This window comes from Calypte anna, chromosome 2, assembly GCF_003957555.1.
Source record: "Calypte anna isolate BGI_N300 chromosome 2, bCalAnn1_v1.p, whole genome shotgun sequence".
NCBI classification, from domain to species: Eukaryota; Metazoa; Chordata; class Aves; order Apodiformes; family Trochilidae; genus Calypte; species Calypte anna.
In genome coordinates, this window is record NC_044245.1 from 45,916,254 (window position 1) to 45,941,257 (window position 25,004).

The 25,004-nt window shown below is 41.6% G+C and overlaps 3 protein-coding genes across 5 annotated transcripts; 2 read left to right on the top strand and 1 right to left on the bottom strand.

The window, feature by feature from the left end:
- Positions 1 to 9,895: 9,895 nt before the first annotated feature.
- On the bottom strand, positions 9,896 to 13,027 carry MRPL32 (mitochondrial ribosomal protein L32). The gene is made up of 3 exons (XM_008499376.2): positions 12,879 to 13,027; positions 12,492 to 12,673; positions 9,896 to 10,787 (listed from the first exon to the last, which is right to left on the bottom strand). Exons 1-3 carry the CDS (start codon positions 12,997 to 12,999, stop codon positions 10,533 to 10,535), a joined length of 558 nt encoding a protein of 185 aa, XP_008497598.2. The 5' UTR covers positions 13,000 to 13,027; the 3' UTR covers positions 9,896 to 10,532.
- A 212-nt stretch (positions 13,028 to 13,239) lies between these two features.
- PSMA2 (proteasome subunit alpha 2) lies at positions 13,240 to 18,771 on the top strand. The gene is made up of 8 exons (XM_008499377.2): positions 13,240 to 13,378; positions 14,974 to 15,050; positions 15,685 to 15,817; positions 16,180 to 16,302; positions 16,690 to 16,771; positions 17,841 to 17,914; positions 18,361 to 18,418; positions 18,503 to 18,771. Exons 1-8 carry the CDS (start codon positions 13,338 to 13,340, stop codon positions 18,617 to 18,619), a joined length of 705 nt encoding a protein of 234 aa, XP_008497599.1. The 5' UTR covers positions 13,240 to 13,337; the 3' UTR covers positions 18,620 to 18,771.
- A 2,042-nt stretch (positions 18,772 to 20,813) lies between these two features.
- On the top strand, positions 20,814 to 24,717 carry C2H7orf25 (chromosome 2 C7orf25 homolog). 3 transcript variants are annotated; one of them, XM_030444649.1, is made up of 3 exons: positions 22,147 to 22,242; positions 22,769 to 22,882; positions 23,145 to 24,717. In XM_030444649.1, exon 3 carries the CDS (start codon positions 23,161 to 23,163, stop codon positions 24,427 to 24,429), a length of 1,269 nt encoding a protein of 422 aa, XP_030300509.1. In that variant the 5' UTR covers positions 22,147 to 22,242; positions 22,769 to 22,882; positions 23,145 to 23,160; the 3' UTR covers positions 24,430 to 24,717. The 3 variants fall into 3 exon arrangements, with proteins under 3 accessions (XP_030300511.1, XP_030300510.1, XP_030300509.1); XM_030444651.1 differs by lacking the exons at positions 22,147 to 22,242; positions 22,769 to 22,882 and adding an exon at positions 20,814 to 20,927; XM_030444650.1 differs by lacking the exons at positions 22,147 to 22,242; positions 22,769 to 22,882 and adding an exon at positions 21,538 to 21,865.
- The last annotated feature ends 287 nt before the right edge of the window (positions 24,718 to 25,004 follow it).

A 25,004-nucleotide genomic window follows, 5' to 3' on the forward strand; every position in this document is an offset into this window, starting at 1 on the left:
ACATGAAAAGGCAGAGAGAAAGTAAAACAGCACTTTTAAATTATATAATTAACTATCTTTATAGAAGCTTTCTTTCAGCTGCTAAATTTGCATAGATGCTTCCTTACTGATACACTCTTCTAGTTATTAACTTGCGACAAGTTCATTCACTTGAAAAGAATTTGTGAACAAGGAAATGAAGTAATGAATTTTTCTGTTACAGAACTTGCTTAGACAATAACAGCTCTTAATATTTTACGACAATTTTCTCCTACTTAGAAGAATACATGAAATATGTGTGAATAAGTAGTATAAAAGCCTCACCCCTCAAGGAAAGTAGTGGGTTAATTAAAAAACTTCTCATATGTTGATACAATATTAAAACAATAATTAATTACAAAATGTAGCTTTCTGCCAGCTTTGAGAAAACCTGTGCATAAATTAATTGAAATGTATTGCAGGCAGATACAGTACATGGCAAGCAAATAAAAAATTTGCTGGTCATTATGGGGCATAAAATCCACAACTGTTGGATTAACAATTAACAATCCATGTTCTCTATTCACAATCCTATGAGATCAATGCACTCAGCAATGAGATCTTGGCACTAAAGGATGAGGTCTCTGCTTTCCCTATAGAATACCAGTGCTGAGTACTCTCCAGCTGTGCATTTCCCTTCCCCCTCCATACACATTTCCATACTGCTGCTTTTCTGATAATCCCACACAGCCTTGGGACTTCCTCTGTAGCTAAAATAAGATATAAAGCCATATTAGTCTCAGCATAATGAGTGATGCTTCAAATCTCTATTTCTACACACTGCTGCTACCTTTCCAGATGATCAGAAATAGAAAAAAATTGGATGCACATGTGGGCAAATGTAGGGTGCCTGTAAGAACGAGCTCTCCATTGTTATCAGTGTTATGTGTGGCTGCTGCTGGAGCTGCGCAGGCACAAAGAATTCTTTTGAAGGAGCTGAATTTCACAAAAGCCCAATGTTCTTTTTTTTTTTAAAAAGGAAAATGCAAACTGGAAAGAAGTCAACAAGGTACAGGGAGTCCTCCATGTTTATTGACTATCTGGGGAACTTAATGCTGAAAGTAACTGGCACCAAGCTGTTCTCCAGTTCTTGAGCTTTGGCTCATTATTTTGCTTTATCAGAAAATGACTGAGGAAGAGAGCAGGAATTGTGCCACTCCAGGATTTCAAAGTTAAAACAAAGGAAATCTGGGAATACTTTTTAAACTCTGCCCCTCATTAATTTATTCAATGCAGAATCTGGAGGGACTAATGCAGACCGCAGCAGCAGGAGGGTTGGCTGGAAGTGGAAGTTCTGCAGTAAGTGGAACTGCACTTACCCCATGTGCACTAGATCAATAGTTTACCAAAGATGAAATTAGCCCCAAGGTTCTATGCAGAAAATAGGCAGAGGCTGTTAAAAGAATCGGGCTGTATAAAATATAAATACTTCTTTTAAGAAAGATATCCAGCAGTTAGTGTTATCTTAAATTTTCAAACAGGGAAAAGAGGTGATTAGGTTGGAAAATCACAAGACATGCATATTTTGGGGCAAGCAGCACAGGGAAGTCCAACACGGCCAAATTATAACGCAGAGTTCTAAACATTAGGTGCTGCAGCAAGAATTGCCTTGTGGATGGAGTCCAGAAAAGGAGAGCACAAAGCATGCCATGGAAAACAATCACTGGCAGCTTCTACATCACAAACAAGACTCAAAGTTGGTGCAAGTCCTGTCAAGCATTCCCCATACTTCTGTCTATTTCATCGACAGAAGAACTATGGTACACTGCAAATAACTTAAATTTAAAAACTCTCAGCTCCATATTCTCTCCAGTAATGGCAGCAAGAGTGGGGAAGGGAGAATTGCTTGTTGCTGCACTCCATTCTGATCTCAGCACAGACCCAAGAATATTTATCCTGTGTGTAATCCAAGCCTGCTGTGGATGGTGGTGGTCAATAGGTGGCAAAGAGGAACTGCAAGCTTCAACTGCCCTCATCTAGGGACTGCCTCCACTCCATCCTCAGGATCTGAGTCCATGCTTCCTTTTGCCTCTGGGTATGGCAGAGTCTACCCCTTACCATCAGTGGGAATAATTATTTTCCATGACTACTCCTCTGAGACTGTCAGTCCAGGCCCCGATGGTGTAAGTGTGAAGTATCTGAGGAATGAGCTACCTGCATTATTATTTCTATGTAAGGGATCTCTCTAGCCTTCCAAAGAAGCTGAAGTAGGCATCAGTGGCCAGGGGTCAGCATTGTGAGGAGAGACTTTGCCACCAGTAAGGTGTATTTCTGGTTGCCTCTGGCTCTTTTGGTGATGACACCTGTTTGCATTCTGATGATCTTCAGAGGGCTTAGGAAAACACATTCCTGACAGAGCTCCATGGGGGTGCCATGAGATTGGTATTATCCCTATTCTGTAGGTGGAAGAAAGGCACAGACAGGGACACTGTTCTCTAATATTGGCAACAAACCCACTAAGGACCACATCATATGGTAACCACTTGAGGAAAGATGATTAGTGGCAAAAAAAATCTATTATATACCAAAGTAACTATGGATTTTATTGTTGAAGCAGGGGTCTTGTAACTCACAAGCTATTAGTTTTTACTATATAATTTTACAAGTGATTACTCACAAGTTCTTACTTTTCTTGCTGCTTGCACTGTTGAGTAAATTTACTTGTGGTCATAATTAACACTAACTACAGACATGTAAGAGGAATTCTACTGGGACATGGAGATAGTATACACAAGAAGTAGCCTGCCTGACAATGCTATCTACAGCTTTTAATTCACCAAGGAACTTTAAGCTTTTATTTTTTTTTCACTCCACAGACTGGGCCTTTAATGAAAAGTCAGTGAAAGTAGTGGATTCTCCATCCCTGGAGATATTTAAAAAGAGACTGGATGTGGCACTCAGTGCCATGGTCTGGTAACTGCAACGGTGGTTCAAGGGTTGGACTCGATGATCTCTGAGGTCCCTTCCAACCCAGCCAATTCTATGATTCTATGAAATGCATTTACCACTGGTCGTGAGTTTTTCATTTTAGCTTTACCTTTGGAGAGACAGGAATCTTAGTCTCAGATTCTCCTTCATATTTCTCAGACACAACTGTAGCTATAATATCAAAGAAGGATATGGAGGCTGGTTTGGTTTTTTTTTTTTTTGCTTCTTCATGTGTTATGTTCCTGATACAGATAGCATTATTGAAAATCATATTAACAAATCCAATGCCTATGCAATTAGAGTCATTATTGATCAATAAACTGAAAAGAATTGCACCACCTTTGATTGAGAATACCTATTTTTGATTGGTTGCCTCTTGAATCTGATAGTAATATAACCTAAGCAACAAATTAAGGGGTCCCCAGCATCTGCCAAATCAGCAGGATGAGGAAAGATACACTCTGGTGGCTTGAAAGAAAAGTACACCTCTGTGATAGAAAAGGGCAAAACTGATAGCAAATTATCTTCCTTCATAGTTTATAGCATTAAGTGTCTCAGAGGAAAAAGGTTTTCTTTGAGAAGTGATTGAAACCAATTCTTTTGCAAATTGGTACCAGCTGGTTTTAATTGTGAATGATCTCTGGATCTTGTGTTCCTGTTGTGTTGTTTTTGTTTCTTTTTAACATTGTAATTGCCTGTGTTGTTTGAGTTGGTTACTTTTTTCGTAGTAGACAGAATGTCTTGCACCTTCTTCCTGGACCAAGGGAATCTAATCTGTGGAGGATTTTTTTTTTAATTCTAGGACTAAATTTATTTTTAGATTCATACATTTTAAGATTGCTGGGCACAGATTCTGCTATAGTTGTTCAGCTCAGTCATACTCTTATAAATCACCCCACTGCAGAAAATGGCTTTTCTTTTAGGGTAAGACACTATTCTGCAAATGAGAAGTGACCGAGTCTGGTCCTTGAAAGCTTCCTGCAAAAATCACAGTTTTTCCTCCTGTTCTCAAGTGAAAGAAAAAAAAAAAAAAAAGAGACATAATTTACTATAAAACAGACTTTTTTCAGTTTATCTGAATAGCTCTGGATAAAGACCCTGATGTGCCTACATCCTAACAAGTGTTTGTATATACAGTATCTTTGCAGCAGCTTACTTCTGCTTAGAGAGGAAAACAAAACAAACCAAAACAAAACATAAACCTAGCTAGATTAATAGCCATTGCTTGTGATAATTGTCATTATTTCCTAACCCGTGACACAACAGAGAATACAACAGGCCAATAACCTGCTAATAGCTTCAGTCCTCCTTCTGCCACTAACTGAGGGAGTAATTTTGAGGAATTCACTTGCCCCTACTGCATCTCAGTTTGACACCTGTCAAGTAGGAATTGGGCCTTTTAGCTTCCAATATAAATTGCTGACATGAAAGTGACTCATGATGGAGTGGTATTTGCTCTGCCATCTGCTTCTGCAGTGCCATATGCATGCATGCTTAGCAGCTATTCACTCAGCTGCACAATGTAGGTATGTTTCTTGTGTTAACTCCTTACACACAGCAACAGGATGCCTCTTACTTATATGTACTTATCCAAAACTGTACTTTCTTGGTCTCCAGCCCAAAATGAAGTCTCTCATTTTCCTTCCTCCATTTCTTTTTCGTACTAATTTTGTGTTAATCCTCCCCATGTTGGACAAAATATCTGAGAAGGATTTATTTGGAGTCAGGGAAAATGTCTCAGAATTCTACTGAACTACTAAAATATTACATTTTTCATTTGTAAATTATCCAAAGGACTAAGGCAAAGCTAGATGCATGGGCTCAAGTGATGTATCATGATGGCTGCTGCCAACTTGTAGGCTTAATTTTATATTTCTTTGATTGCAATAAAACCTGCTTTCATGGTCTCATTAAGTTACTTTGTAACACAACAGCCTGATTCTCTACAGCCTGCCTGCCTCAGTCACTTGGAATTCCCATTTTCTTTAAAAGAAATCCTACTGAAACCAATGGCTTTTTGAAAACCGAGGTATTATTTTATTCCATTTAAGAGTGACAGAATTCTATAAGATATCTTTAATTGGGCCAAAACCTGATATTATTCTTCAAAACATCTTAGATGCTTTACTTGATCTGATTACAACTGAGCAGGAACTTCAGACCCAACTATATTTAGAACAAATCTTTCCTATAGAACTGGTCTATGAATTTTGAGCCGTAAGCAATTCAGCACAGCCCTCTTAAAACCACTATTCTTTAGTATTTATTTAGTATTAATCCCAGATTATAAAATGAAACAACACGTCTTTCCAATAGCCTGTTCAAAATCCTTAGTGCTACTGGAAGTACTCCACATAACGTGATCTAGAGCTACCCCGTAATGGAAAATAAAGCTGGAAGCCATATTGCTAGACAAGCTGATGAGCCTGTGTGATGGGGCTGGGAATAAACACAGCATTAGCATACCTTGGGAATGGATGTAAAAGCTGTGTCAGCTGTGTAAGTGGGAACTGACTGTCCTTCCTACACCACGACACACACTGCTCTTCATATGCTATTCCTCTTGAACGGGTTCCTACATCTAGGACACACAAAGGATTAATCAAATTTATATCCAGGACATGTCACACAGAATATTTCTGTATGCTTGTGCAGTGAGAACTTTAGAGAAATCCTTGTCAAATACCATACGCTAATAATTCCACAAGAGCTTTTGTTTTGGGTCTTTTGCTCCAGAACAGTTTCAGCTTTTCCTTCTGTATGTTTAACCAGCACATTCAATATGAAATTAATCCTCTACCTTTCCTTCTAAACACATACATAAAGGCAAACTGAAAGATAGGCTGCTCGAATTTCTTCCATTCATAGAATCATAAAATAGTTTGGATTGGAAGGGACTGTTACAGATCACTTATTTCAGTCCCCCTACAATGAGCAGGGACAATTTCAACTAGATCAGGTTGTTGTGAGCCCCATCCAAGCTGACCTTAAGTTTCCAAGGATACGGTTCTTCTACAATCTCTTGGACAACATGTTCAAGGGTTTCATCACACTCCCTACAAATAATTTCTTCCTTATATCTAGTCTAAATCTACTTTATTTTAGTTTAAAACCATTACCCTACTATCACTACAAGATGCAGTAAAAAGCCTGTATCCATCTTTTTATAAGCTTCCTGATAGTACTGAAAAGCCACAATGAAGTCTCCTCCTGGAGCCTTCTCTTCTCCAGACTAATCAACTCCAACTCTCTCAGCTTTTCTTCAAAGAAGAGGTGCTCCAGCCCTTTGATCACTTTTGTGATCAAAAGTTGAACATCAACTCAATGATCAAACTCAATTTACTGCATTCTTCACATGCAATCTTAGTTTCCAGCTGTAAAGTCAATACAGTTGGTATCCAGCACTAGTTTCACAGGTATATGCTCTGCACTAAAAATACATATCCTTGCATACATTCATATATCCAGGTTTTCAGTACATTGGACCAAATTCTGCCTTGAATTATATTTCACTGACTTCAACAGAACCTCCTAATATGCATAGAGCAGAGAAAACTAGATCCATCACTGGTGCATAGCCTACTTCCTTCTCATCCCTTTCATTCATTTTGCTCTCATTTTTGCCCCATTCTTAATGACTTAGGCAGGTTAAGACTCAAATTGCTTAAAACCAGCTTGTATTTACTGAACCTCATTCACTATATGAACTACACGATGCAGCCGTATGATGTGAAAGAAGGATTATCTAAAGATTTTGTTTAAAGAACTTAAATAAGTTCAAAAGATACAGGCACATTTCTTACTCATGTGCTCCTAAAATATTTTAAAACTTAGATGGAGCACACAACCTTCTATTCCCTTGTGAACAACTCTTACTCATGTAAACACCACATTGGTTTACTTCTCTTTCCACTTTGTGTCTGCTGGTTGCAAATTGGTCCTTATGGATCTACAAATTCAAGGCAGTTATACCTTGGAATCAATTGGAATGCTGCCAGACCTATTATCTGCATGACTTTCTAGCTGCCAACTAACTGAATATACCAGGCATATAAAGCAACACAATTTAGAAAGCCATCTGTAATTAAGAGACAGAAAACGAGCTCCATGGTCTCATGAGGAGAAAGCAATAGGTGCTACTGCAATTTCTAACAATTCTCCCAGCTAAGAGCAGAACTGCTTAAATACACACAAAAGCCAGTGCATTAGTTCTCAGTATAGAGCTAATGAAATTTGGTCAGAACAATAAATGCAATAGATTATGTCCCATAAAAACTACCATATTATTCTTAGTACTCAGCAAATTTAGTTGTTTTGCAGATTTGAATACATAGGTGCAACTTTCTTGAATTTGACACTGAGGGTTTCTTGTCTCACAAGTGATCTTTGGCTTCTGTTTCTCACCAGAAAGATACCCTCCTCTGCCACCTAGTGATTTAAAGTGTATTTTATATCCACTGCCAGCTCTTGCTGGCATAGTGTGCTCAGCAGAATAAATGGGGACTGTGCAGAAACCTTTTTATTAGGATTTCCTTGCTAAATGGGAAATTAAAGAGAAACTTGTTTTTTCAGCCCCTATGGATATTGTAATTGACAACTGCCAGAGATCACCTCTATCTCTGCAGATCTTAGCACAATACAAATCCGTTTAGCAACTTGCATCCTTGTACTTAAGGACACTACATCATCTTCCTAGTTCTTTCTAAAATGTTAAATAATTTTAATATAGTAAAACCCCTACAGAAGAAAAACTTAATGAAATGCAGTATGTATAAAATCATATGAAATTTTCAGACATTCTCAGCATGCCTTTCTCAAATTGCAGGCTCTCATTGTACCAGAAGTTCCTCTGAGGCATGCAATTTTTGTTTCTAAATGGATTGTGCAGTACAACATTTGTAACACATAGACTGGGTTTTGTTAGTTTTAATTTATGTTGTTTCAAAAAGTGTATGTTTATATGTAAGCACTATTGCAATTTATATTTCAAACTACAAAAAAAAACCAAAACAACAAAACAGGGCTTATTTCAAGCAATAGACTAAACTATGTGTTTTAAAGGAATTCTGTTTTTTTTTTTTTCTTTTGTTTCACCTAACGGAGCTTTGTATTGTCAGTTTTAATAAAACAAACCTATGAAAGTGAGCTTTCCTGTACTCCTCTTCTTTTGAAGGAAAAGTTATTTTGAAGGAAAAGTAATTTAAACTAAACTGTTCCTCACTGAAAAGTTTACTTCTCTGAAAATTAACTTGTACTATAACAACTGCATGTATGAATCTTTGACAGTTTTTTCTATTTCTTTCTTTTAGAGACCATGAACACCAGACATTTAATAACTGTTATTTACCCACATTACTCAGAAAGCTTATGAAAACTGTGAAACATCATCAGGCATCTCCTCTTGCCTGGATTGCACAGATGCAGTACTAACATAAGCAGTATGGCAGGGAAATGAGTAACGACCTAACCTTGCATGACCTTGTAAGTGTTTTAAAATGTCCAGTGTTAACACAGCCTAACTTCACTCATGTTTTGTAAGTATTATGTTAAACATCTTCATCGCTTCACTGATTCAATAAACTGGTACAGTATCTGCCAATTATAATTATTATTTAATTAGCAGAAACCACATCCTTTCTCACGCTTAGGGAATTTAAATTTTTAAAAAACACCTGTGTGCGTCTGAGAAATTAACCCATGACTCTCAGCATCCCAGACTAATTTCACTTATTTCTCCACAGAACCTTTGTCAAAAATATATAAAAAGCATCTAAGAAAATAAGGTGTAATTGCTCCTACAGTATGTGGACAAAGAAACATAAAACCTCCACCTCACTCTAAAATACATACACACCTTTCCATCAGGATGATGCATCTCTCTTACTGCTTGACTAATGCCACCTTGAATACGTCAGTCTCATCCCACAGAGCTCTCTCAAAAGTCAGCTTTCCATTCTGACTCCTGATTTGCCACTTTTTATTGGCTTCAGTTCTGAACAAGTGAAAAGCAGACAGGACTGGATTAAATACTGTTTGGACAAACCAAAAAGAACTTCTGCTGTCTGCTTGGATACCATCATATAGTTAGTGTCAGTTTATACCCACAAGCTTGCATTATTTCCTTATATTATGGAGGAAACGTTACATCTCTGCTATCATCTGTTCCCACCAGTTATGTTTCAGAACATGGAATCCAGAGTGAGGGATGCACAAGTGAAGTGTTAAAGCACACATGAGCCTGCCCACCCCTTAAAGCAGCCATAAATGGCTCATATACAAATGAAGGCTACTCTGGAAAGTGTAATCCTGCATCCTCACTTTTGTATTCCTACTGCACACGTTGACACTTTCTAACCCTGACCTGAACCAAGTTACAGAGAAGTATCCACTGAAACCAAAAACCACAAAAAGCCAGGGAACTGTCCTCTGTCAGCACAGCTCCCCAAATTAGGACAACACAGGAGTGGATACACTCAAGGACCAAGGAAACACAAGGGCAAGCCAGCCAGTGTTAAAAACTGGCATGAGTTTTTTGTCTGCAAATAGGTATTAAAATGGCTGAACTGTAATATCAAACAGCACCGTTTGAAATCCCAACCTAAAACTGAAAACAGTTTTAATCTTAAATCAAATGGTGCTACAGTGTGGTTAAACCGCACACCGACAGCAAAGTGCTGACTGAAGAGCACCAGCGGACAGCAGAGGGCAGAGCTGCCCGCGCTCTGTGGAAGTCTCAGGACAGGAAGGCATCGCGTTTCTTCCTGGATTTCCAAGCACAAACCGAGCACCCAGACTACTTAACGCCAACAGCTGCAAACAACCAGCTTTGAGCCCTGTCAGATTTACAGGTTTCCAGCCACAGTATTTCAATTCATTACTTCAATGAACTGTGTCCCTTTAAGACACAAAGTTATTTTGAATACTGACAAGAACAAGAAACAACCTTCAGTCAGGCACAGAAAAAGCAAAAATACTACATAGCAGTATTTTACTCAAAATCGGGAATATCACAGAGTATCTCAAACAGTAGAACTGTGGAAAGATCCAGGCAGATACTGTTAAGAGCCAAAGAAATAATCAAATAATGTATCTCCTTCTAATATCTCTTTTATCTAATCAACATTGGCTTTGAGCTTTCTTTCTCCCTTCTTTTTTTTTTTTACCTCTGAAAGAGCAGAACTCAAAAACAGAATGCAGGTTTCCCAGGGAAACTTAATGTATTTTATTTTACATCTGTGAATGTTTTTCCTTTGTTAAAAAGAATGTTATTTAAAGAAAGAGCACAGAACTCTAGCATACAAATTCTAAGTATACTGTACGTAGATGTCCAAACCCAAGGTAGATCCTGATTTCTCTTTAATTTTTGACTGCTATGATGTATCACTGAAAAGCATTTCCTAATGCATGCTACAGAAACAACACATGACTGACCCACCATATGGCATGACACCAAATTCAAACAGGCTTCCCAAAGTTCCCAGGTTTCCTGTAACATCACTGGGCGAACAAAACAAAGAAAACTTTCTTGAAAACTATGATTTTTCTTGCTGTAGCAACTGCTTTGGTTTAGCTTTAGTTCAACAGCATCAATTTTGAACAAACCAAGACGGGCGCTTCCTGGCCCTTTCAATGATCCGCTTGCCTTCATCTTTCTCTGTGGGCTTCTCTCCATCATAAAGGACAACAGTCTCTACAGTTGGAGTATTAAATGGTCCTCCTTCCTTTTTCCGTATTTCCAGACGTATCAGATGAGTTTCTGCTTTGACCTTTTTATAACAATAGCCACAAAGGACATGTTTCTGTTTCAAGTTTCCACACTCAGGACAAACATCTATGTTTCTCTAAAAAAGACAGTAGAAAACAGAAAAAAATTGTAACTTGAACAACAGTGACAAAAGGAACAGGGAACAATCACAAACCACTAAAAATGTTGAATGAAGTAACAGAAATTCAACTGACTTTTCAAATTTATTCTTCTATTTTCTGTTATGTATTGCTACATCAAACTACTTACTACTACTACTAAAAATAGCCTGTGAAGTCAATACCCACATCATTATGTCTACTGATATTTGGAAGACTGAAAACCTATTAACTCAATTAGATGTACAAAAGGTGCAGACCTCTTCTATTTATGTTAGTTGTTTAGCTACAATTCACATTTTGTCGGCTTGCACCTGAATCATCCCTGTTTATTTAACCACAGACTGCCCCACGTGATGGTTGTGCCTGTTCCAAAGTATTTTGAAGATAACAGTTCCATTTAAGCACTTAAGATGAGAGGGCATGGTCTCAAGTTGTGCCAGGGGAGGTTTAGGTTGGACATTAGAAAGAATTTCTTTACTGAGAGGGTGATCAAGCATTGGAATGGGCTGCCCAGGGAAGTAGTGGATTCTCCGTCCCTGGAGATATTTAAAAAGAGACTGGATGTGGCACTCAGTGCCATGGTCTGGTAACTGCAGCAGTAGTGGATCAAAGGTTGGACTTGATGATCTCAGAGGTCCCTTCCAACCCAGCCAATTCTATGATTCTATGATTATGTATAAACAAACCCCAAAAAGCTTTTTCAGTGAGTATTAAACACATTGACACTCAAAAATAAGAGAGATGAAAAACAATCGGCGTAAGCATCACTCCAACAGGTTTCTCTACCATTAGAAAAATGACATGAAGTTAATGAGGTGGCAAGAATCATAGAATCCTTGGGGTTGGAAGGGACCTCGAAAGATCATCTAGTCCAACCCCCCCTGCCAGAGCAGGGCCACCTAGAGTACATCACATAGGAACGTGTCCAGGCGGGTTTTGAATGTCTCCAGTGAAGGAGACTCCACAACCTCCCTGGGCAGCCTGTTCCAGGGCTCTGTCACCCTTACAGTAAAAAAATTTTTTCGAATATTCAACTTGAACCTCCTGTGCTCCAATTTACACCCATTACCCCTTGTCCTATCACTGGTCACCACTGAGAAAAGCCTAACTCCATCTCCCTGACACTCACCCCTTACATATTTGAAAACATTGATGAGGTCACCCCTCAGTCTCCTTTTCTCCAAACTAAAGAGACCCAGCTCCCTCAGCCTTTCCTCATAAGGGAGATGTTCCACTCCCTTAATCATCTTAGTAGCTCTGCGCTGGACTCTTTCAAGCACTTCCCTGTCCTTCTTGAACTGAGGGGCCCAGAACTGGACACAATACTCCAGGTGCGGACTCTCCAATGCAGAATAGAGGGGGAGGAGAACCTCTCTTGACCTACTAACCACACCCTTTCTAATGCACCCCAGGATGCCATTGGCCTTCTTGGCCACAAGGGCACATTGCTGGCTCATGGTCATCTTCTTGTCAACCAGGACCCCCAGGTCTCTTTCACCTACACTGCTCTCCAGCAGGTCAGCCCCCAACCTATACTGGGACATCTTGTTGTTCTTCCCCAAATGCAAAACTCTACACTTCCCCTTGTTGAATTTCATCATGTTTCTCTCTGCCCAACTCTCCAGCCTGTCTAAGTCTCTCTGAATGGCAGCACAGCCTTGTGGAAATTTGGAGATTACCTTTACTTTTATAAGCTTATTGGGATTTCTTCGCCTGCAGCGGTTCACTTCTATGGTGCGTCTTTTCTTTGGCGCCGCCATCCACAAGATGCTATCTAACAAGCTTGGTGCCTCATTACTCTCGCTTGTGTCGTTTGCTGGCTGTGGAAGAAAAGCGGGAGCTTGGACAGCTAGCGCTGGTCCTGAAGGAAAACGAGAAGGAAATTCGTTACGCCCAAACCCATTTTCCCCTGCGGACAAGGAAAGTGGGCGCCTCTGACACCCCCTGACAGCGAGGAGGTCAGAACACCAAGCGGCGCCTCCCGCCCCGCTCCCTCACTCTTCCCAGCCCTGCAGCCAGGATGCCGCCCTCTCTTTGAGCCGAGAGAAGAAAAGCCGAGTGCCCACCCCAAGGAGGGTTCTGACCCCCGGAGAGACCCGGCAAGAGGCCGCGCTCCAGACGGCCCCAGCAGCGCTGAAGGAGAGCGCGAATGCGAGGCAGAGACGGGAACACCACAAGCGCCGCCATTCCGCCGCCCCGCCTTCAGGGGAGGGGAAGGCAGTCGCTCACTGGAGGGTGCGCGGCTCCTGCCGCTGAGCCCTCTGGGAAACCGAGTGCCCTGAGCGCCTGGCGTGTGAGCAGGGGCGGAGACCAGGACTTCAAGTCCCAGCATCCCTCCCACTACGAGGATCCTGGGGTAGGGCGGTGTAGGCTGGCGGACTCCCCCGGGGAGTCCGGCACCGCTTCCCGGAATGCCCCGCTCTTCTCCTCCTCCTTGCCAATCAGCGCGCTCGCTGTGTCCTCGTGCAGGAAGCAGGAGGAGCGCTTGCGCCTGCGCGGAGGGGAGCGGAGGGGTTTGATCCAAGATGGCGGAGCGCGGCTACAGCTTCTCCCTCACTACCTTCAGGTACTCGGGGGAGGGGGGAAAGAGCTCCATGCCGGAGCTCCCGGCGGGCAGGATGGCAGGTCAGGGGCAGTCCGGCGCACAGCCTACGCGAAGCGTTCTTCCGTCGGCGGGGTGGGACGGGGTGGGGACTTTGCAGAGTCATGGCGTCCCCTGGGTGTCCGCGGAGCCGGGCCTGCGAGTGTGGGGGGAAGGCGGTGGCGGGACCCGGGCAGGAGAGGCGAACATAGGGATCAGGTGGCTTGATCTCCCCCTGAGGAGGGTGTTTGCCGCAGCTGCCAGGAGCCCTCGGGAGCTGAAGGGCTGCAGGCGCAGCCGGGGAGTGAGGCGGGGGATGTGGTGGGTCCCGAGTCCCAAGTGCAGTCGCTGTTCGCATCTCCTCTCGGTGTAGTAAGTCACAGTTTATGTGGTGCCGACCTAAGGTCTCTCTCGTCACTGGTAGGGCTTTATAGCGAGACCTTGGTGCAACGGTTTAGCAAATTTTGGGTCCCCATACCCAGGCTTTTGGCTGGGTAATAATTGTGTCTTTCTGAACTAACTGGAAATGCGTGTTGATATGGTGTGTTGAGAGCTTGCTTCACAAGAAAGTTTGCAAATGTGGGAATGGAAGAATCCTTCAGATGAGTTGTAAATCGTTTGTTTCACCTTCTGCTGCACTTTACAGGTGGTGCTTTCTTTGCAGGTTCTGTTGTGCACAGCCTAGATGTAGCATGGTTCCATGTACAAAGTAACCTTTGTCACCTTTATACGGGGTTTATAAATAATTACGCTAATTTATTATTGCTTGTTTTGCTCTTCTGACTTCTCTAAGCACTGAGCTACACGATTTTCAATTTTACTTCTGCATCTGCAGTGTCAAATACAGGCCAGAGAATAGATCCCATTTGCAAGTTCATTTGTTCAATGAGTGATTGGATCTGTACTGGTTCCTGGGGATCAGGAAAGGGCCCCTTCATCATCCTCATTCTGAATGAGTTCCTCTGTCATCCTGACACCTGCTGCTCTGTTCTGTTGATTCTGTTTGTTACTGGAAGGACATGGATCACCAAAACCAAGTGTAGGAATACCTGGGGACGGAATGGGAACTGTTTCTGTCTTGTGCTGTTGACCTGATGTGTGCTTCTCAGTCAAAGCAAGTAGCTATGTTTTGCTTGTACCTTCCAGCAGTGAATATAGGTGTCTTGAAAACTTTTGTAAACTCCATGTGCAATGCCATTTCAGTGGAAAGGCACGACAAGCTTTGAAGATTTTTCCCTGAGTGGCAAACTTTTAAAATGCTATAAGGATGGAGAACAGACTTGTCACTCTTCAGCTTGCATCCCAGTGACTGCTCTCTATCTGAGGCACATTAGTGTCCATCAGGGTTGTAGACAGGTCCTGTGTGACTGTCCCAGTAGCACTGTGCAGCAGGGAGTTCTGTGCTGAACCATTTCACTTCTTTTAGATACTGTTGTGAATCTTCAGACTTGAGATGTTTTTTAATTCTGAGTAGAATATGCTGGTGCTAGGTGTAAAGAGGCTAAAAAGCAAGTTAGCATCGGATGGTTCTAGAAACAGTTGAGCATTTGTTATGCTTACTTTTACATTTTCCTTTACAGTCCTTCTGGAAAGCTTGTTCAGATTGAATATGCTTTGGCTGCAGTGGCTGCAGGAGCTCCATCTGTTGGGATTAAAGGTATATTCAGAAAATAACTACACTAGTGAATGATTCAAGATTCCGAGTATCATTTGGGAGAATCAAAGTAGGTTGGACTATATACTGTGTTGTCAGTTTGCTTCTGACAAGCAATTTTGATTTTGATTTTCTTTCAGAGGATTTTCACATGTTTTAGTGGGTTTAGTATTTCATGTTTTTTTCTGCAACTCAACATTTTTTAAGAAAGAAGAGAACATAATGCTCCATGCTAAATGAAGAAGAAAATTGCTTGGGTGATTTTAAAGCTCAGCTGGTAGAAGCAGACAATTGTTTTTTTTTCTTGCATTCCTGTCTCTTAAGTAAAGAACTCTAGCTGTGTGTTCATATATAGAGAAATTGCACAAAAAAAGTAACAACTGCTCAATTACTAATGTGCTTCAGAATCTTTAGAGTGGGATTATGGGAGCAGTGTGATTATTTAAAATGAGAAACAATGTGTTGGGTGGATGCATTTAAGTATGTATTTTATGTGATTGTAAACTTGAAGGGTTTTTTTTAGGTAGGAGCAAAATCTTTTACAGTTCAGTAAACTTGTTCTGTGTTTGACTGCTTTCTGTAATTTCAGTTTAATATCTAAAAAAAAATTCCAAAACCAAATTTTTTTCCTTTCCAGCTGCAAATGGAGTGGTGTTGGCAACGGAGAAGAAGCAGAAATCCATTCTTTATGATGAAAGGAGTGTCCACAAAGTGGAACCAATTACCAAACATATAGGCTTAGTGTACAGTGGTATGGGTCCAGATTACAGGTATTTAAAAATAATTCTTGGTTACCATTTAAATGCATTAGATAGCAATTAGCTGGTTCCTTCTCAGTAGCATTCTATTCCTCTGTGTATGAAATTTATTCAAAACTTTTCTTAATATATTCAAATAGCCTGTCTAAAGCATGAGTAGGGAATGAACTGCAGTGTAATTCAACCTTAGATTCAGTTTAAGTATTTCAGAGATCACTTCGCTGATGAAGACAAACCAGCAGTCTGTGTTTTCTTACACTGGTGTTATGCCAGATGTATAACTCCTTAGTATAGTGCTTATTACAAGTTTTTAGTTGTAGTTGTAACAACTAGCTGGGATTCCTTTGGCATACTAATTTTGTCTTTGTTTTTAGAGTACTTGTGCACAGAGCTCGGAAACTGGCCCAACAATATTACTTGGTTTACCATGAGCCCATTCCAACAGCTCAGCTAGTACAGAGAATTGCTTCTGTGATGCAGGAATACACACAGTCTGGGTATGTCATTTTCTGAAGTTTCAAGTTGCTTATAATTGGTATGTTGCTTAAATGTAAAGAGTAGTAACTATGAGATGATTTGATTTTTTGCGTTTGAAAGACAGTTTTGCAGTGGCAGATGTCCACAAAGAGTAGGCTGTCAGAAAGAGCAGGAGCTGGCAGTGGGTGAGATAGGGTCTTCCTGCAAACCAGTACGTCCAACAAGGCAGCATGCTGTTGGTTTTGTACTCTTGGCTGGTTTAGTTATTCCTGATCCCTCCTCTGGGGTGGTGGGAACACATCCAGAATAAGTTAGTCATTGTTGGTTTACATTGAATAAATTTTGCATATCAGCTGTGATAGTTTGCTTTAAGTTTCTTTTTTTGTTTGTTTTTTTTATGTATGTAGTGGTGTTCGTCCCTTTGGTGTATCACTGCTAATATGTGGCTGGAATGAGGGGCGGCCCTATTTGTTTCAGTCGGATCCATCTGTAAGTATCTTCCATTTATAAATTCTGCTTCTAAAACTTTATGCGCTCATGAAATGTTTTCTGTGATGAAAGAAAGAATCCAAAGCTAGCGCAAAATATCTCTTAACAAAATGTCAGAAGTCAGTAGGTGCTTGGAGGAAGCCTGGAACCTTCTGTCTATATATGTGCATGTGTTGCTTGAGGTGTCCCTCAAGGCAGCAGCTGTTTTTGAGGGAGATCACCATCCCTTTTCATGTCTTCCCATCTTAGCTGTTAGCAAGTGTGGCATTCTGCAGCATTTACCAGAAAAAAAAATGTGATTGCTTATGCTATTTAAATTACAGTTTCCTAATCTGAATGCAGTTTATGCCAAGACCTTTTGCTTCATGAAAAGTAATGAAAGTACTTCAGTATTTAGTGTCAGTGGCTAATTGAAGTGAGGGGTTTTGCTGTGTTTGTGCTGCACTTCTGGAAAACTCCCCTTTGATGCATGTGAGAGTTGTAACACTAGCTCACACAAAACCCATGGTTGCTTTAGTGATCACTGATAAGCTTCAGAAAGTTGTCACTATTTGAATGTAAAAAGCAAAGTGCAGATGCCTTGTGTAGGGCACCTTGATTGAAGCATAGAACTGCTGATGGTCTTTTCCAGAGGAGAGAAGTGGTGGCTATATGTCCTATTAGTAGCCAAGATAAATCTGATGGCTGACTTGCAACAAGTTGTTTACACTACGTAATCTTAAAAGAGATGACTGTATTGAGTGAGCCTCAAGAAAGATCGGACTATAGTCATTCTCAAAGGCAAACATAGTATTTTTGTTTAGGGAATCCTAAACCAGAACTATGCTAATGATTTAATGAATTGTTCGAAGTAATGGGAGGATGAAAATAAGTGGGGCTTTATACAAATGTTTTGTACATTTTCACAGCATATGTTTCACATAAAATTAGATATGATGCAAAATAGCCTCCTGTATTCTCAGAACATTCAGTGTTCACATAATTTCTTCTATACTTTTTATGAAATATCTGAGTATGTAATGTTTGACTAAGTTACACAAAATAATTCAACAGATTGTTGCTTTTACAGGGAGCTTACTTTGCATGGAAAGCAACAGCAATGGGAAAAAATTATGTCAATGGGAAAACATTCCTTGAGAAAAGGTAATGTATTTGATACTTGGAAATTATACTAGCTGTTTTGTTCCATGTAGAACAGCTAGATAAAAAATGCAGATTATCAGAACAAAGTTTTTAAAATACTTGATATGATGCTTCCAGTTTACCTTCCCATGAAGAGGAAATCTGCTTTATTTAAACTCCAGATTTTGTATTTATGGAAGTTTATTTCAGTGCAGTAAATGAATTCAGTGCAGTATTGACTGTTTTTGCAAAGGTACTATTCTATAGTGTCAGTAGGAAAAGTAGTGAAGTACTTTTTTTGCAAATAATAATTCTGACTGTTAATATCACAGTCCGTACAAACTAAGCAAAAATTTCTATGAAGAACAGGAAGGTTTCAGTAGTGTTTGGGGTTTTAGAAACTACAGGATTATTAGGATTTGCAAAGACCATTGTCCCATGCTGAAATAATGAACTTCTGTTTATAGATACAATGAAGATTTGGAGCTTGAAGATGCCATTCATACAGCTATCTTAACACTGAAGGTTAGCAAAATATTTAAGATATAAGTTTCTTCCTGTTACGTAATCAATGATGTGATGCATTGAACAGTATTTTTTTTTTAACAGGAGAGCTTTGAAGGGCAAATGACAGAAGACAACATTGAAGTTGGCATCTGCAATGAAGCTGGTTTTAGGAGGCTGACTCCAACTGAGGTTAAGGACTATTTGGCTGCAATAGCGTAGTAAAAAGCAAGCAAGACAGTGTGACAAAACAATGTTTTAAGGGGGCTGTGGTTGGTTTTTTTTGTTTTTTAATAACTGAACAATTCCCATTTGTAGAATTTTACTTGTTTTACAGGTGGTGGAGGAAATAAAAAACCAAAACACAACCAGTATCTTCTATCTTTTCCTGTGCTTTAATAATTTAAATATACTCACTGTTCTGTGCACTGTATGGAAACTGTTGTGCTCTGCATAAGGAAAGCACTGCCCTTTGGATACCTGTTAGCTGGTATAAATATTGAGGTGTTTTCCCCACTTCCCTCCCACCCCAATAGAGGACAGACAACTGCCGCTTGGGGTAGTTTTACTGAAGTATGTAGTTCAGAAGTGGTATTGGTTTTACTCCATATTGTTATGGAAAAACATTGTGAATGGGTGGCAGTGTGAATTTAGTACATTTTTAGACATTCTGAATGTCATCTTGTACCAGGTCATTTCAGTCCATGCTTTATAGGAATGTAAACTGTTTGAATTGGTAAAATAATGTGTGGTTTGATTATTAGTAAATGGTGGCACCTTTTTTATTTGAGAACAAATAGAAGCATGCCTTGAGAACTGAGAACGCTGTCACTGCTACCATACATTAGTACACAGTCTCCTTTTGTGACAAAAAGCTTTAAGATGATGTGTTCTAACTTCTCTGTAAGAGTTCTTTTCTCAGGCTGTCTCTCTGAGGGATGCTGTCATGTTCCCCCATCATAATTTCTGTGGCAATATTTAATTGCTCTATGCTTTGTGTGAAATGAGAAGGGTAGGCTTATACCATAGTCTAATGGTTTATTTATTGTCACTCATTTTGATGAGCCACCGAGCTGGTAGTTGTGCAGAATGGTTTTCACACTGTTAAGGAGCCTTATAGCTCCTTAATACACCTTAAGCCCTACAGAGAAGCAAAGTTCATGTGACTTGGTATAATTTAGGAAGAATATGCATAGTATTTTGAATTTGGGCTTAATATTTAGAGTATTAGATAATTTTAGTCATGACAGATAGACCTTGATACTACACTGTTCTGATGGGGAAGGTGATGTAATTTGGAATGTGGAGGTTTTTATAAACTGTTTTATCCTATAATGAAATTGTTGCTATACTCAGATGATTGTATGTCTAGAATAGTAACTGAATTTTATCTAGCATTTAAAGGGCACCTTTAAACACCAGGGAACTAGTTTTCATCTTTTCCCATTAAAAATCCTCAGAATTTAAGGAGTGACATACTAGTGCAGATTACATGGTGGCTGTAGTTACTTTCAAAAAGTGCAATTAATTTCTTTAGTTATGTAATATTAGATTCATTGTATTTTGTAAAACAACTCACTACATTAAGGGGGGGTTAAGGGAATAAAGTGGACAAATGCTGTTCATATCTGAGAAATGACAAATTACAAGCTTGGGTGCTTTAATCATGAAGTATGACTGCTCCATTTATCTTGGTCTAAGTGCAGTTATCTGAAAGAAGAGACACTGATCACTTAAAATAGGTAATGTGCTTGATTTGCATGTCATGGAAGATGATCTGCTTCAAGGGACTCAGGACAGTGTGACACTTAAACCAGAATTTTATTTATTTTTTTTTAACTAGTAGGATTGGGATCTGAGAAACGGTATCAGCATACCATTTCATGAAGTTATGACTTTAAGTAGGTTCCAATCTGATAGTGGTGCAGTAACCCCCTTAAAGCTTGGTTTGGCTCACTATTGCTTTGCAGGATCTTGTGAAATCATCTGGACGAGAGACAAATGCTGTAGGGTTCAGCCATCGGTAGTAGGTGGAGAGAGGGTAAAGGCTCTCCTGTGCTGCAAGAGTATTGCTGCAGCATGGGAAAAGTCTGGAAGACACGGATTAAAAGTAGGCTGCACCTCAGCGCAAACGAGGACACTTAATCGCTTTTATTTCCTAATGGTTTGATAAGGCTGGTTTAAGAATTTTTTTACCTGAACTTCACGGACCCAACATGCATTGAGTCACGGTTGCTTCCTCCCTGCTAAAGTTCAAGACAAGGCTAATTTGTCTCTGGTATTTCCGACCTAATCTACTATTTCGTCGTAATAAAGACTTTCCAGGACAAAATACATACTTGTTCGAGGACAGTCGTGCCCCGGAGTGCCGGCACGCCAGACCGGCAGGGCCGGGGCGAGGCGGGTGGGGCGGCTGTCCCCGCCCGGCGGCCCCGGGGGTGGTGCTGGGCCGGGCCGAGCCACGCCAGGCCACGCCGATCGGGGCCGCCTTCCGCTGCTGTCCGAGGCGAAGGCTGGGTGCCGCCGGGTTGTGAGTATGGGTTGTGGGCACCGGGGGAAGGCGGCGGGGTGGGAGCGGAGCCCGGGAGCGCTCAGAGAGGCGAAGCTGCCTCGGGCTTGTGGCGCCCCGATAGTGACTCGGGGGGCAAGGACGGCAGAGGCCCACGCCCCGGAGTCGCTGCAGTCCCGGTGCCCGCCCTGCGGGGACGGTGCGTCGGGTGCGGGCGAGGCAAGGCGGCGCGGCCGGGGCTCACCAGGGGTCGCCGGTGCCGCCGAGAGGTGCCCGGGACAAGCTCCGAGGACACCCGGCTCTCACCCAAGATGGCGCCGCGACCTCGCAGGCGCCGTCCCACGTAATCGCGGAGCGCGGTCAGGGCCGAGCCGGACCAGGCCAGGCCAGGTGGGGCCGGGGGCGAGAGAGGCAGCTGTGTCCTCCGCTCTCCGCCGAGGGGAGATGCGGGACCGGAGAGATGTAATGCGGCTGCTGAGGGGTGGCGGGCGAGGGGCCGGCCCTGAGGGGCGGGCTGAAATGGCGGGCGTGTCCCGCTGGTGTGCGGGTGGGTGTCCCCGCCCAAGCTGCCTGCGGCTGCCTTAGTAAGAGGTCCTCCGAGGCTCCTGCGGACAGCCGGCATTTAAGTGGAGGGTTTTGTTACCTCCACCCCTACCCCCAGCTCATTTTAAGGCGTACTTCTTTGTCTCAGGCCTTGTGGCTGCTAGGGAGGCCACCTGGCAATTTTTGTGCTGAAAAAGTTGCTGGGTTTGTGGGCTCGTTTTCACCAGAAATCTTGAAATAATCCTCGTTTTGAAGCCTTGTTGCGTTTGCAGAAGTTGAAGCTGCTGTGGTGGGAGGTGTCAAAGTAGCAACTGTGGAGTTTTTGCTCATACGAATAAATCTGTGGAAATGGTGAGGACTTTGGTGAAGGACTGATTTCACTGGCCCCTCTGACCCTGAAGAGGTCGTGTGGGAAGGTATTGGGCTTTTTTGTTTGAGAAAAAGGAGATTTTGATGGAGTTGAATATTGACTGGGCCAGTAGTAATTAATGCTGCTGGTATTTGAACTTGTCCTTTATGCAAAGGTGACTTCATCTGCTTGATGCAAGGCTCCACAGTTGAGTTGTAAGACTCAGGCTGTATCCTGTCACTTGTTTTGAGCTGAATCAGAATGTCTGGGTTTGGAAGGGACCATAAAGATTCAACCCCCCTGCATGGGCAGGGACACCTACCACTATATCAGCTTTCTTAAAGCCCCATTCAGCCTGGTCTTGAACACTTCCAGGGAGGAAAAGTGTTTGAACTTATGTTTGTCTTGCTCCTTAATACCAGTTTTCTTCAATATACAATTTAGGTAAGAATTACAGGAGCATTTATAGTTGGGATTTAAAATAGGCTAACTGCACTATTCATAGTGTTGAATCCTTCATTTTTCAAAGACAGCCCACACTGGTTAAGTAATCAATACATTCCTCAGGGAGACATATTAAAGTAATATGGATGTGATGGAATAGACTAACCAGATGCAACATGTTAAATCTCCAGTAGTACTTAGAAAACAAAGATTTCTAGATAATCTGGCTCTAGAATTATGAAATGTAGTCTGTCATAATGCTGTGTAATGGTGAAACTTTGCCAGGAGGTTGTTCAGGGTTCACACACTGAGTTGTGCAGTCTAAGGTGGAAGCTGGAGAGGACAGAGCTTTGTGCTACCCATAATCATGAAATAGAGTGGGCTTTCTCTGTGCTGTGTTAAAATACTTGCGTGGAACCTGATGTTACATTTTATAGGTATTTCTTTAAGCACAGTGGGTAGCTTTTATTTTTTTAATGGTGACTGTGGTGAGAACGAGAGGCAAGATTTATTTATGGCATAACAGGATTTCTAATTGTGCTCTGGGTGGCCCCTTTTGCAAATGACCCGTGAGAGTGGAGATCTCTCTAAGTGACAGTGAAGGACTTGCATATAGGAGGAAGAACAAAAAACTTGTAAGGTATGTATGGAAACCTGAATGCTGCTTTTCTCCCTTGCTGAGAACTGAAATCTTCTGAGGCTGTAGATTGGACCCCCAGAGACAAAGGAAAGGAATTGAACTTGTCAGTGGGACTTGTGTTGGGGTTCCTGATGCTTGTGCTTTATACCATCGGTAGCAGTTGCACTAAATTCACCTCACAACCCCAGTGTATATTGTTGCAAAGACCTCTTTGACTGTTTTTGGCTGTGTAATAACAATCTGTTTTGCTTTCACTTGATAGGAATAATGTTTCCAACATGTCTGTGCAGTCCCTGCTTTGTGAAAGAATCGCCATTGCCAAAGAATTGATCGAGAGAGCAGAAGCCCTTTCCAAATCCCAGAAAAGAAGAATAGAAGGTGGGGCAAAACTATGTGGCAAACTGAAAGCCGAGCTAAACTTCTTACACAAGGTGGAGGCAGGGAAGGTGGCCATTAAAGAATCCCATCTGCAGAGTACCAACCTTACCCATCTCCAAGCCATTATTCAGTCAGCAGAGAACCTCGAGGATGTTGTCAGTGTCCTCCACGTCTTTGCCTATGAGGACAGGTTTGGAGACAAACAGACACTGGTGGTAGATGTTGTTGCAAATGGAGGTCACACATGGGTGAAGGCCATTGGTCGGAAGGCTGAGGCTCTGCATAACATCTGGCTGGGGAGAGGCCAATATGGTGACAAAAGCATTATTGAGCAGGCAGAGGACTTCCTGCAAGCCAGCCGTCAGCAGCCCGTGGAGTACAGCAATCCCCATATAATCTTTGCATTCTACAACAGCGTCTCCAGTCCTATGGCAGAGAGACTCAAGGAGATGGGAATATCTGTGCGAGGAGACATTGTGGCTGTGAACTCCCTGGCAGAGCCATCTACAGAAAACCAGCACCTTAGTGCCAGCGAGTCAGATGAAGAAGGCCCTGAACTCCTGCAGGTGACCAGAGTGGACCGGGAAAACTTAGTGGCCAGCATTGCTTTTCCTACCCAGATCAAAGTAAACGTGTGCAATAGAGTTAACTTGGACATCACTACCTTAATTACCTATGTCTCTGCTCTGAGCTATGGTGGCTGCTACTTCGTCTTCAAAGAAAAAGTGCTTACAGAGCAAGCAGCTCAAGAAAGGAAGGAGAGAGTCCTGCCTCAGCTAGAGAAGTTCATGGAGGGGAAAGAGCTCTTTGCCTGTGAATCTGCTGTCAGAGATTTTCAGTCCATCTTGGAAACACTTGGAGGACCCGGGGAGAAAGAGCGAGCTGCGTTGCTTGTTAAAAGAATTAATGTGGTGCCAGATCAGCCATCTGACCGTGCCTTAGGACTTGTGGCTAGTTCAAAAATTAACAGCCGTTCTTTAACCATTTTTGGGACAGGAGACACTTTAAAAGCCATCACCATGACTGCAAATAGTGGGTTTGTGAGGGCAGCAGCTAACCAAGGTGTCAAGTTTAGTGTTTTTGTCCACCAGCCGCGAGCGTTAACAGAAAGCAAAGAATCAGTTGCCACACCTTTACCAAAGAGCTGCCCACCTGATAATGGACTATAAGTCATTAAATGAGTTAGTGATTGAAGTATTGCAGGTGCTGCAATGAAGGAAGGCATTTGGAGAAATAAGTCATCACAATAGATTTTTGGGTGTGTGTCAGTGAAAGCAGTAACTGTAGCAGTGGAAAGATTCCTCCAAGGATTTGTAGTATCTTTATTCAAATCCTGCTTTTTTTTGTTCAACTGACCATTAATTTATTCGCTAAGGTAATAAAATTTCAGTGAAAAATTTTAACTGGCTTACAGTATAATAAATGTACCCATCCCTATTAAAATTTGAGTAAAAGCACTGTTACTATTGTGCCTTGTCATTTTTGTCCACTTCAGACAGATTAAATTCAGCACCCTTAAATGTACTTCAGACACTACAGACTTGTGTGAAACTTAAATCTTTCTTTTCCCTGTTTTATTCAACTGAATTCTTACTTGATTTAGAAATACCTTGTTCGGAGACCTGTGCCTTTTTTGAGCGTATGCTGTTTCCTGAAGGTGGGACTAGTAGCCATGAATAGAAACCAACATAAGTCTTCTTTTTTCAAAAGGAACCTCTGTCTGTGTGCCATGTTAGACTGAATT

Coding starts and splice junctions, on each gene's coding strand:
- C2H7orf25 (XM_030444651.1), top strand. CDS start 23,161: ATGTCTGTGCAGTCCCTGCTTTGTGAAAGAATCGCCATTGCCAAAGAA.
- PSMA2 (XM_008499377.2), top strand. CDS start 13,338: ATGGCGGAGCGCGGCTACAGCTTCTCCCTCACTACCTTCAG. Junction 15,818..16,179: donor GGTATGGGTCCAGATTACAG/GTATTTAAAAAT, acceptor CTTTGTTTTTAG/AGTACTTGTGCACAGAGCTC. Junction 16,772..17,840: donor TGTTTCAGTCGGATCCATCT/GTAAGTATCTTC, acceptor TTGCTTTTACAG/GGAGCTTACTTTGCATGGAA.
- MRPL32 (XM_008499376.2), bottom strand. CDS start 12,999: ATGGCGGCGCTTGTGGTGTTCCCGTCTCTGCCTCGCATTCGCGCTCTC. Junction 12,674..12,878: donor GGGTCAGAACCCTCCTTGGG/GTGGGCACTCGG, acceptor GTTTTCCTTCAG/GACCAGCGCTAGCTGTCCAA. Junction 10,788..12,491: donor ATAAGCTTATAAAAGTAAAG/GTAATCTCCAAA, acceptor TGTCTTTTTTAG/AGAAACATAGATGTTTGTCC.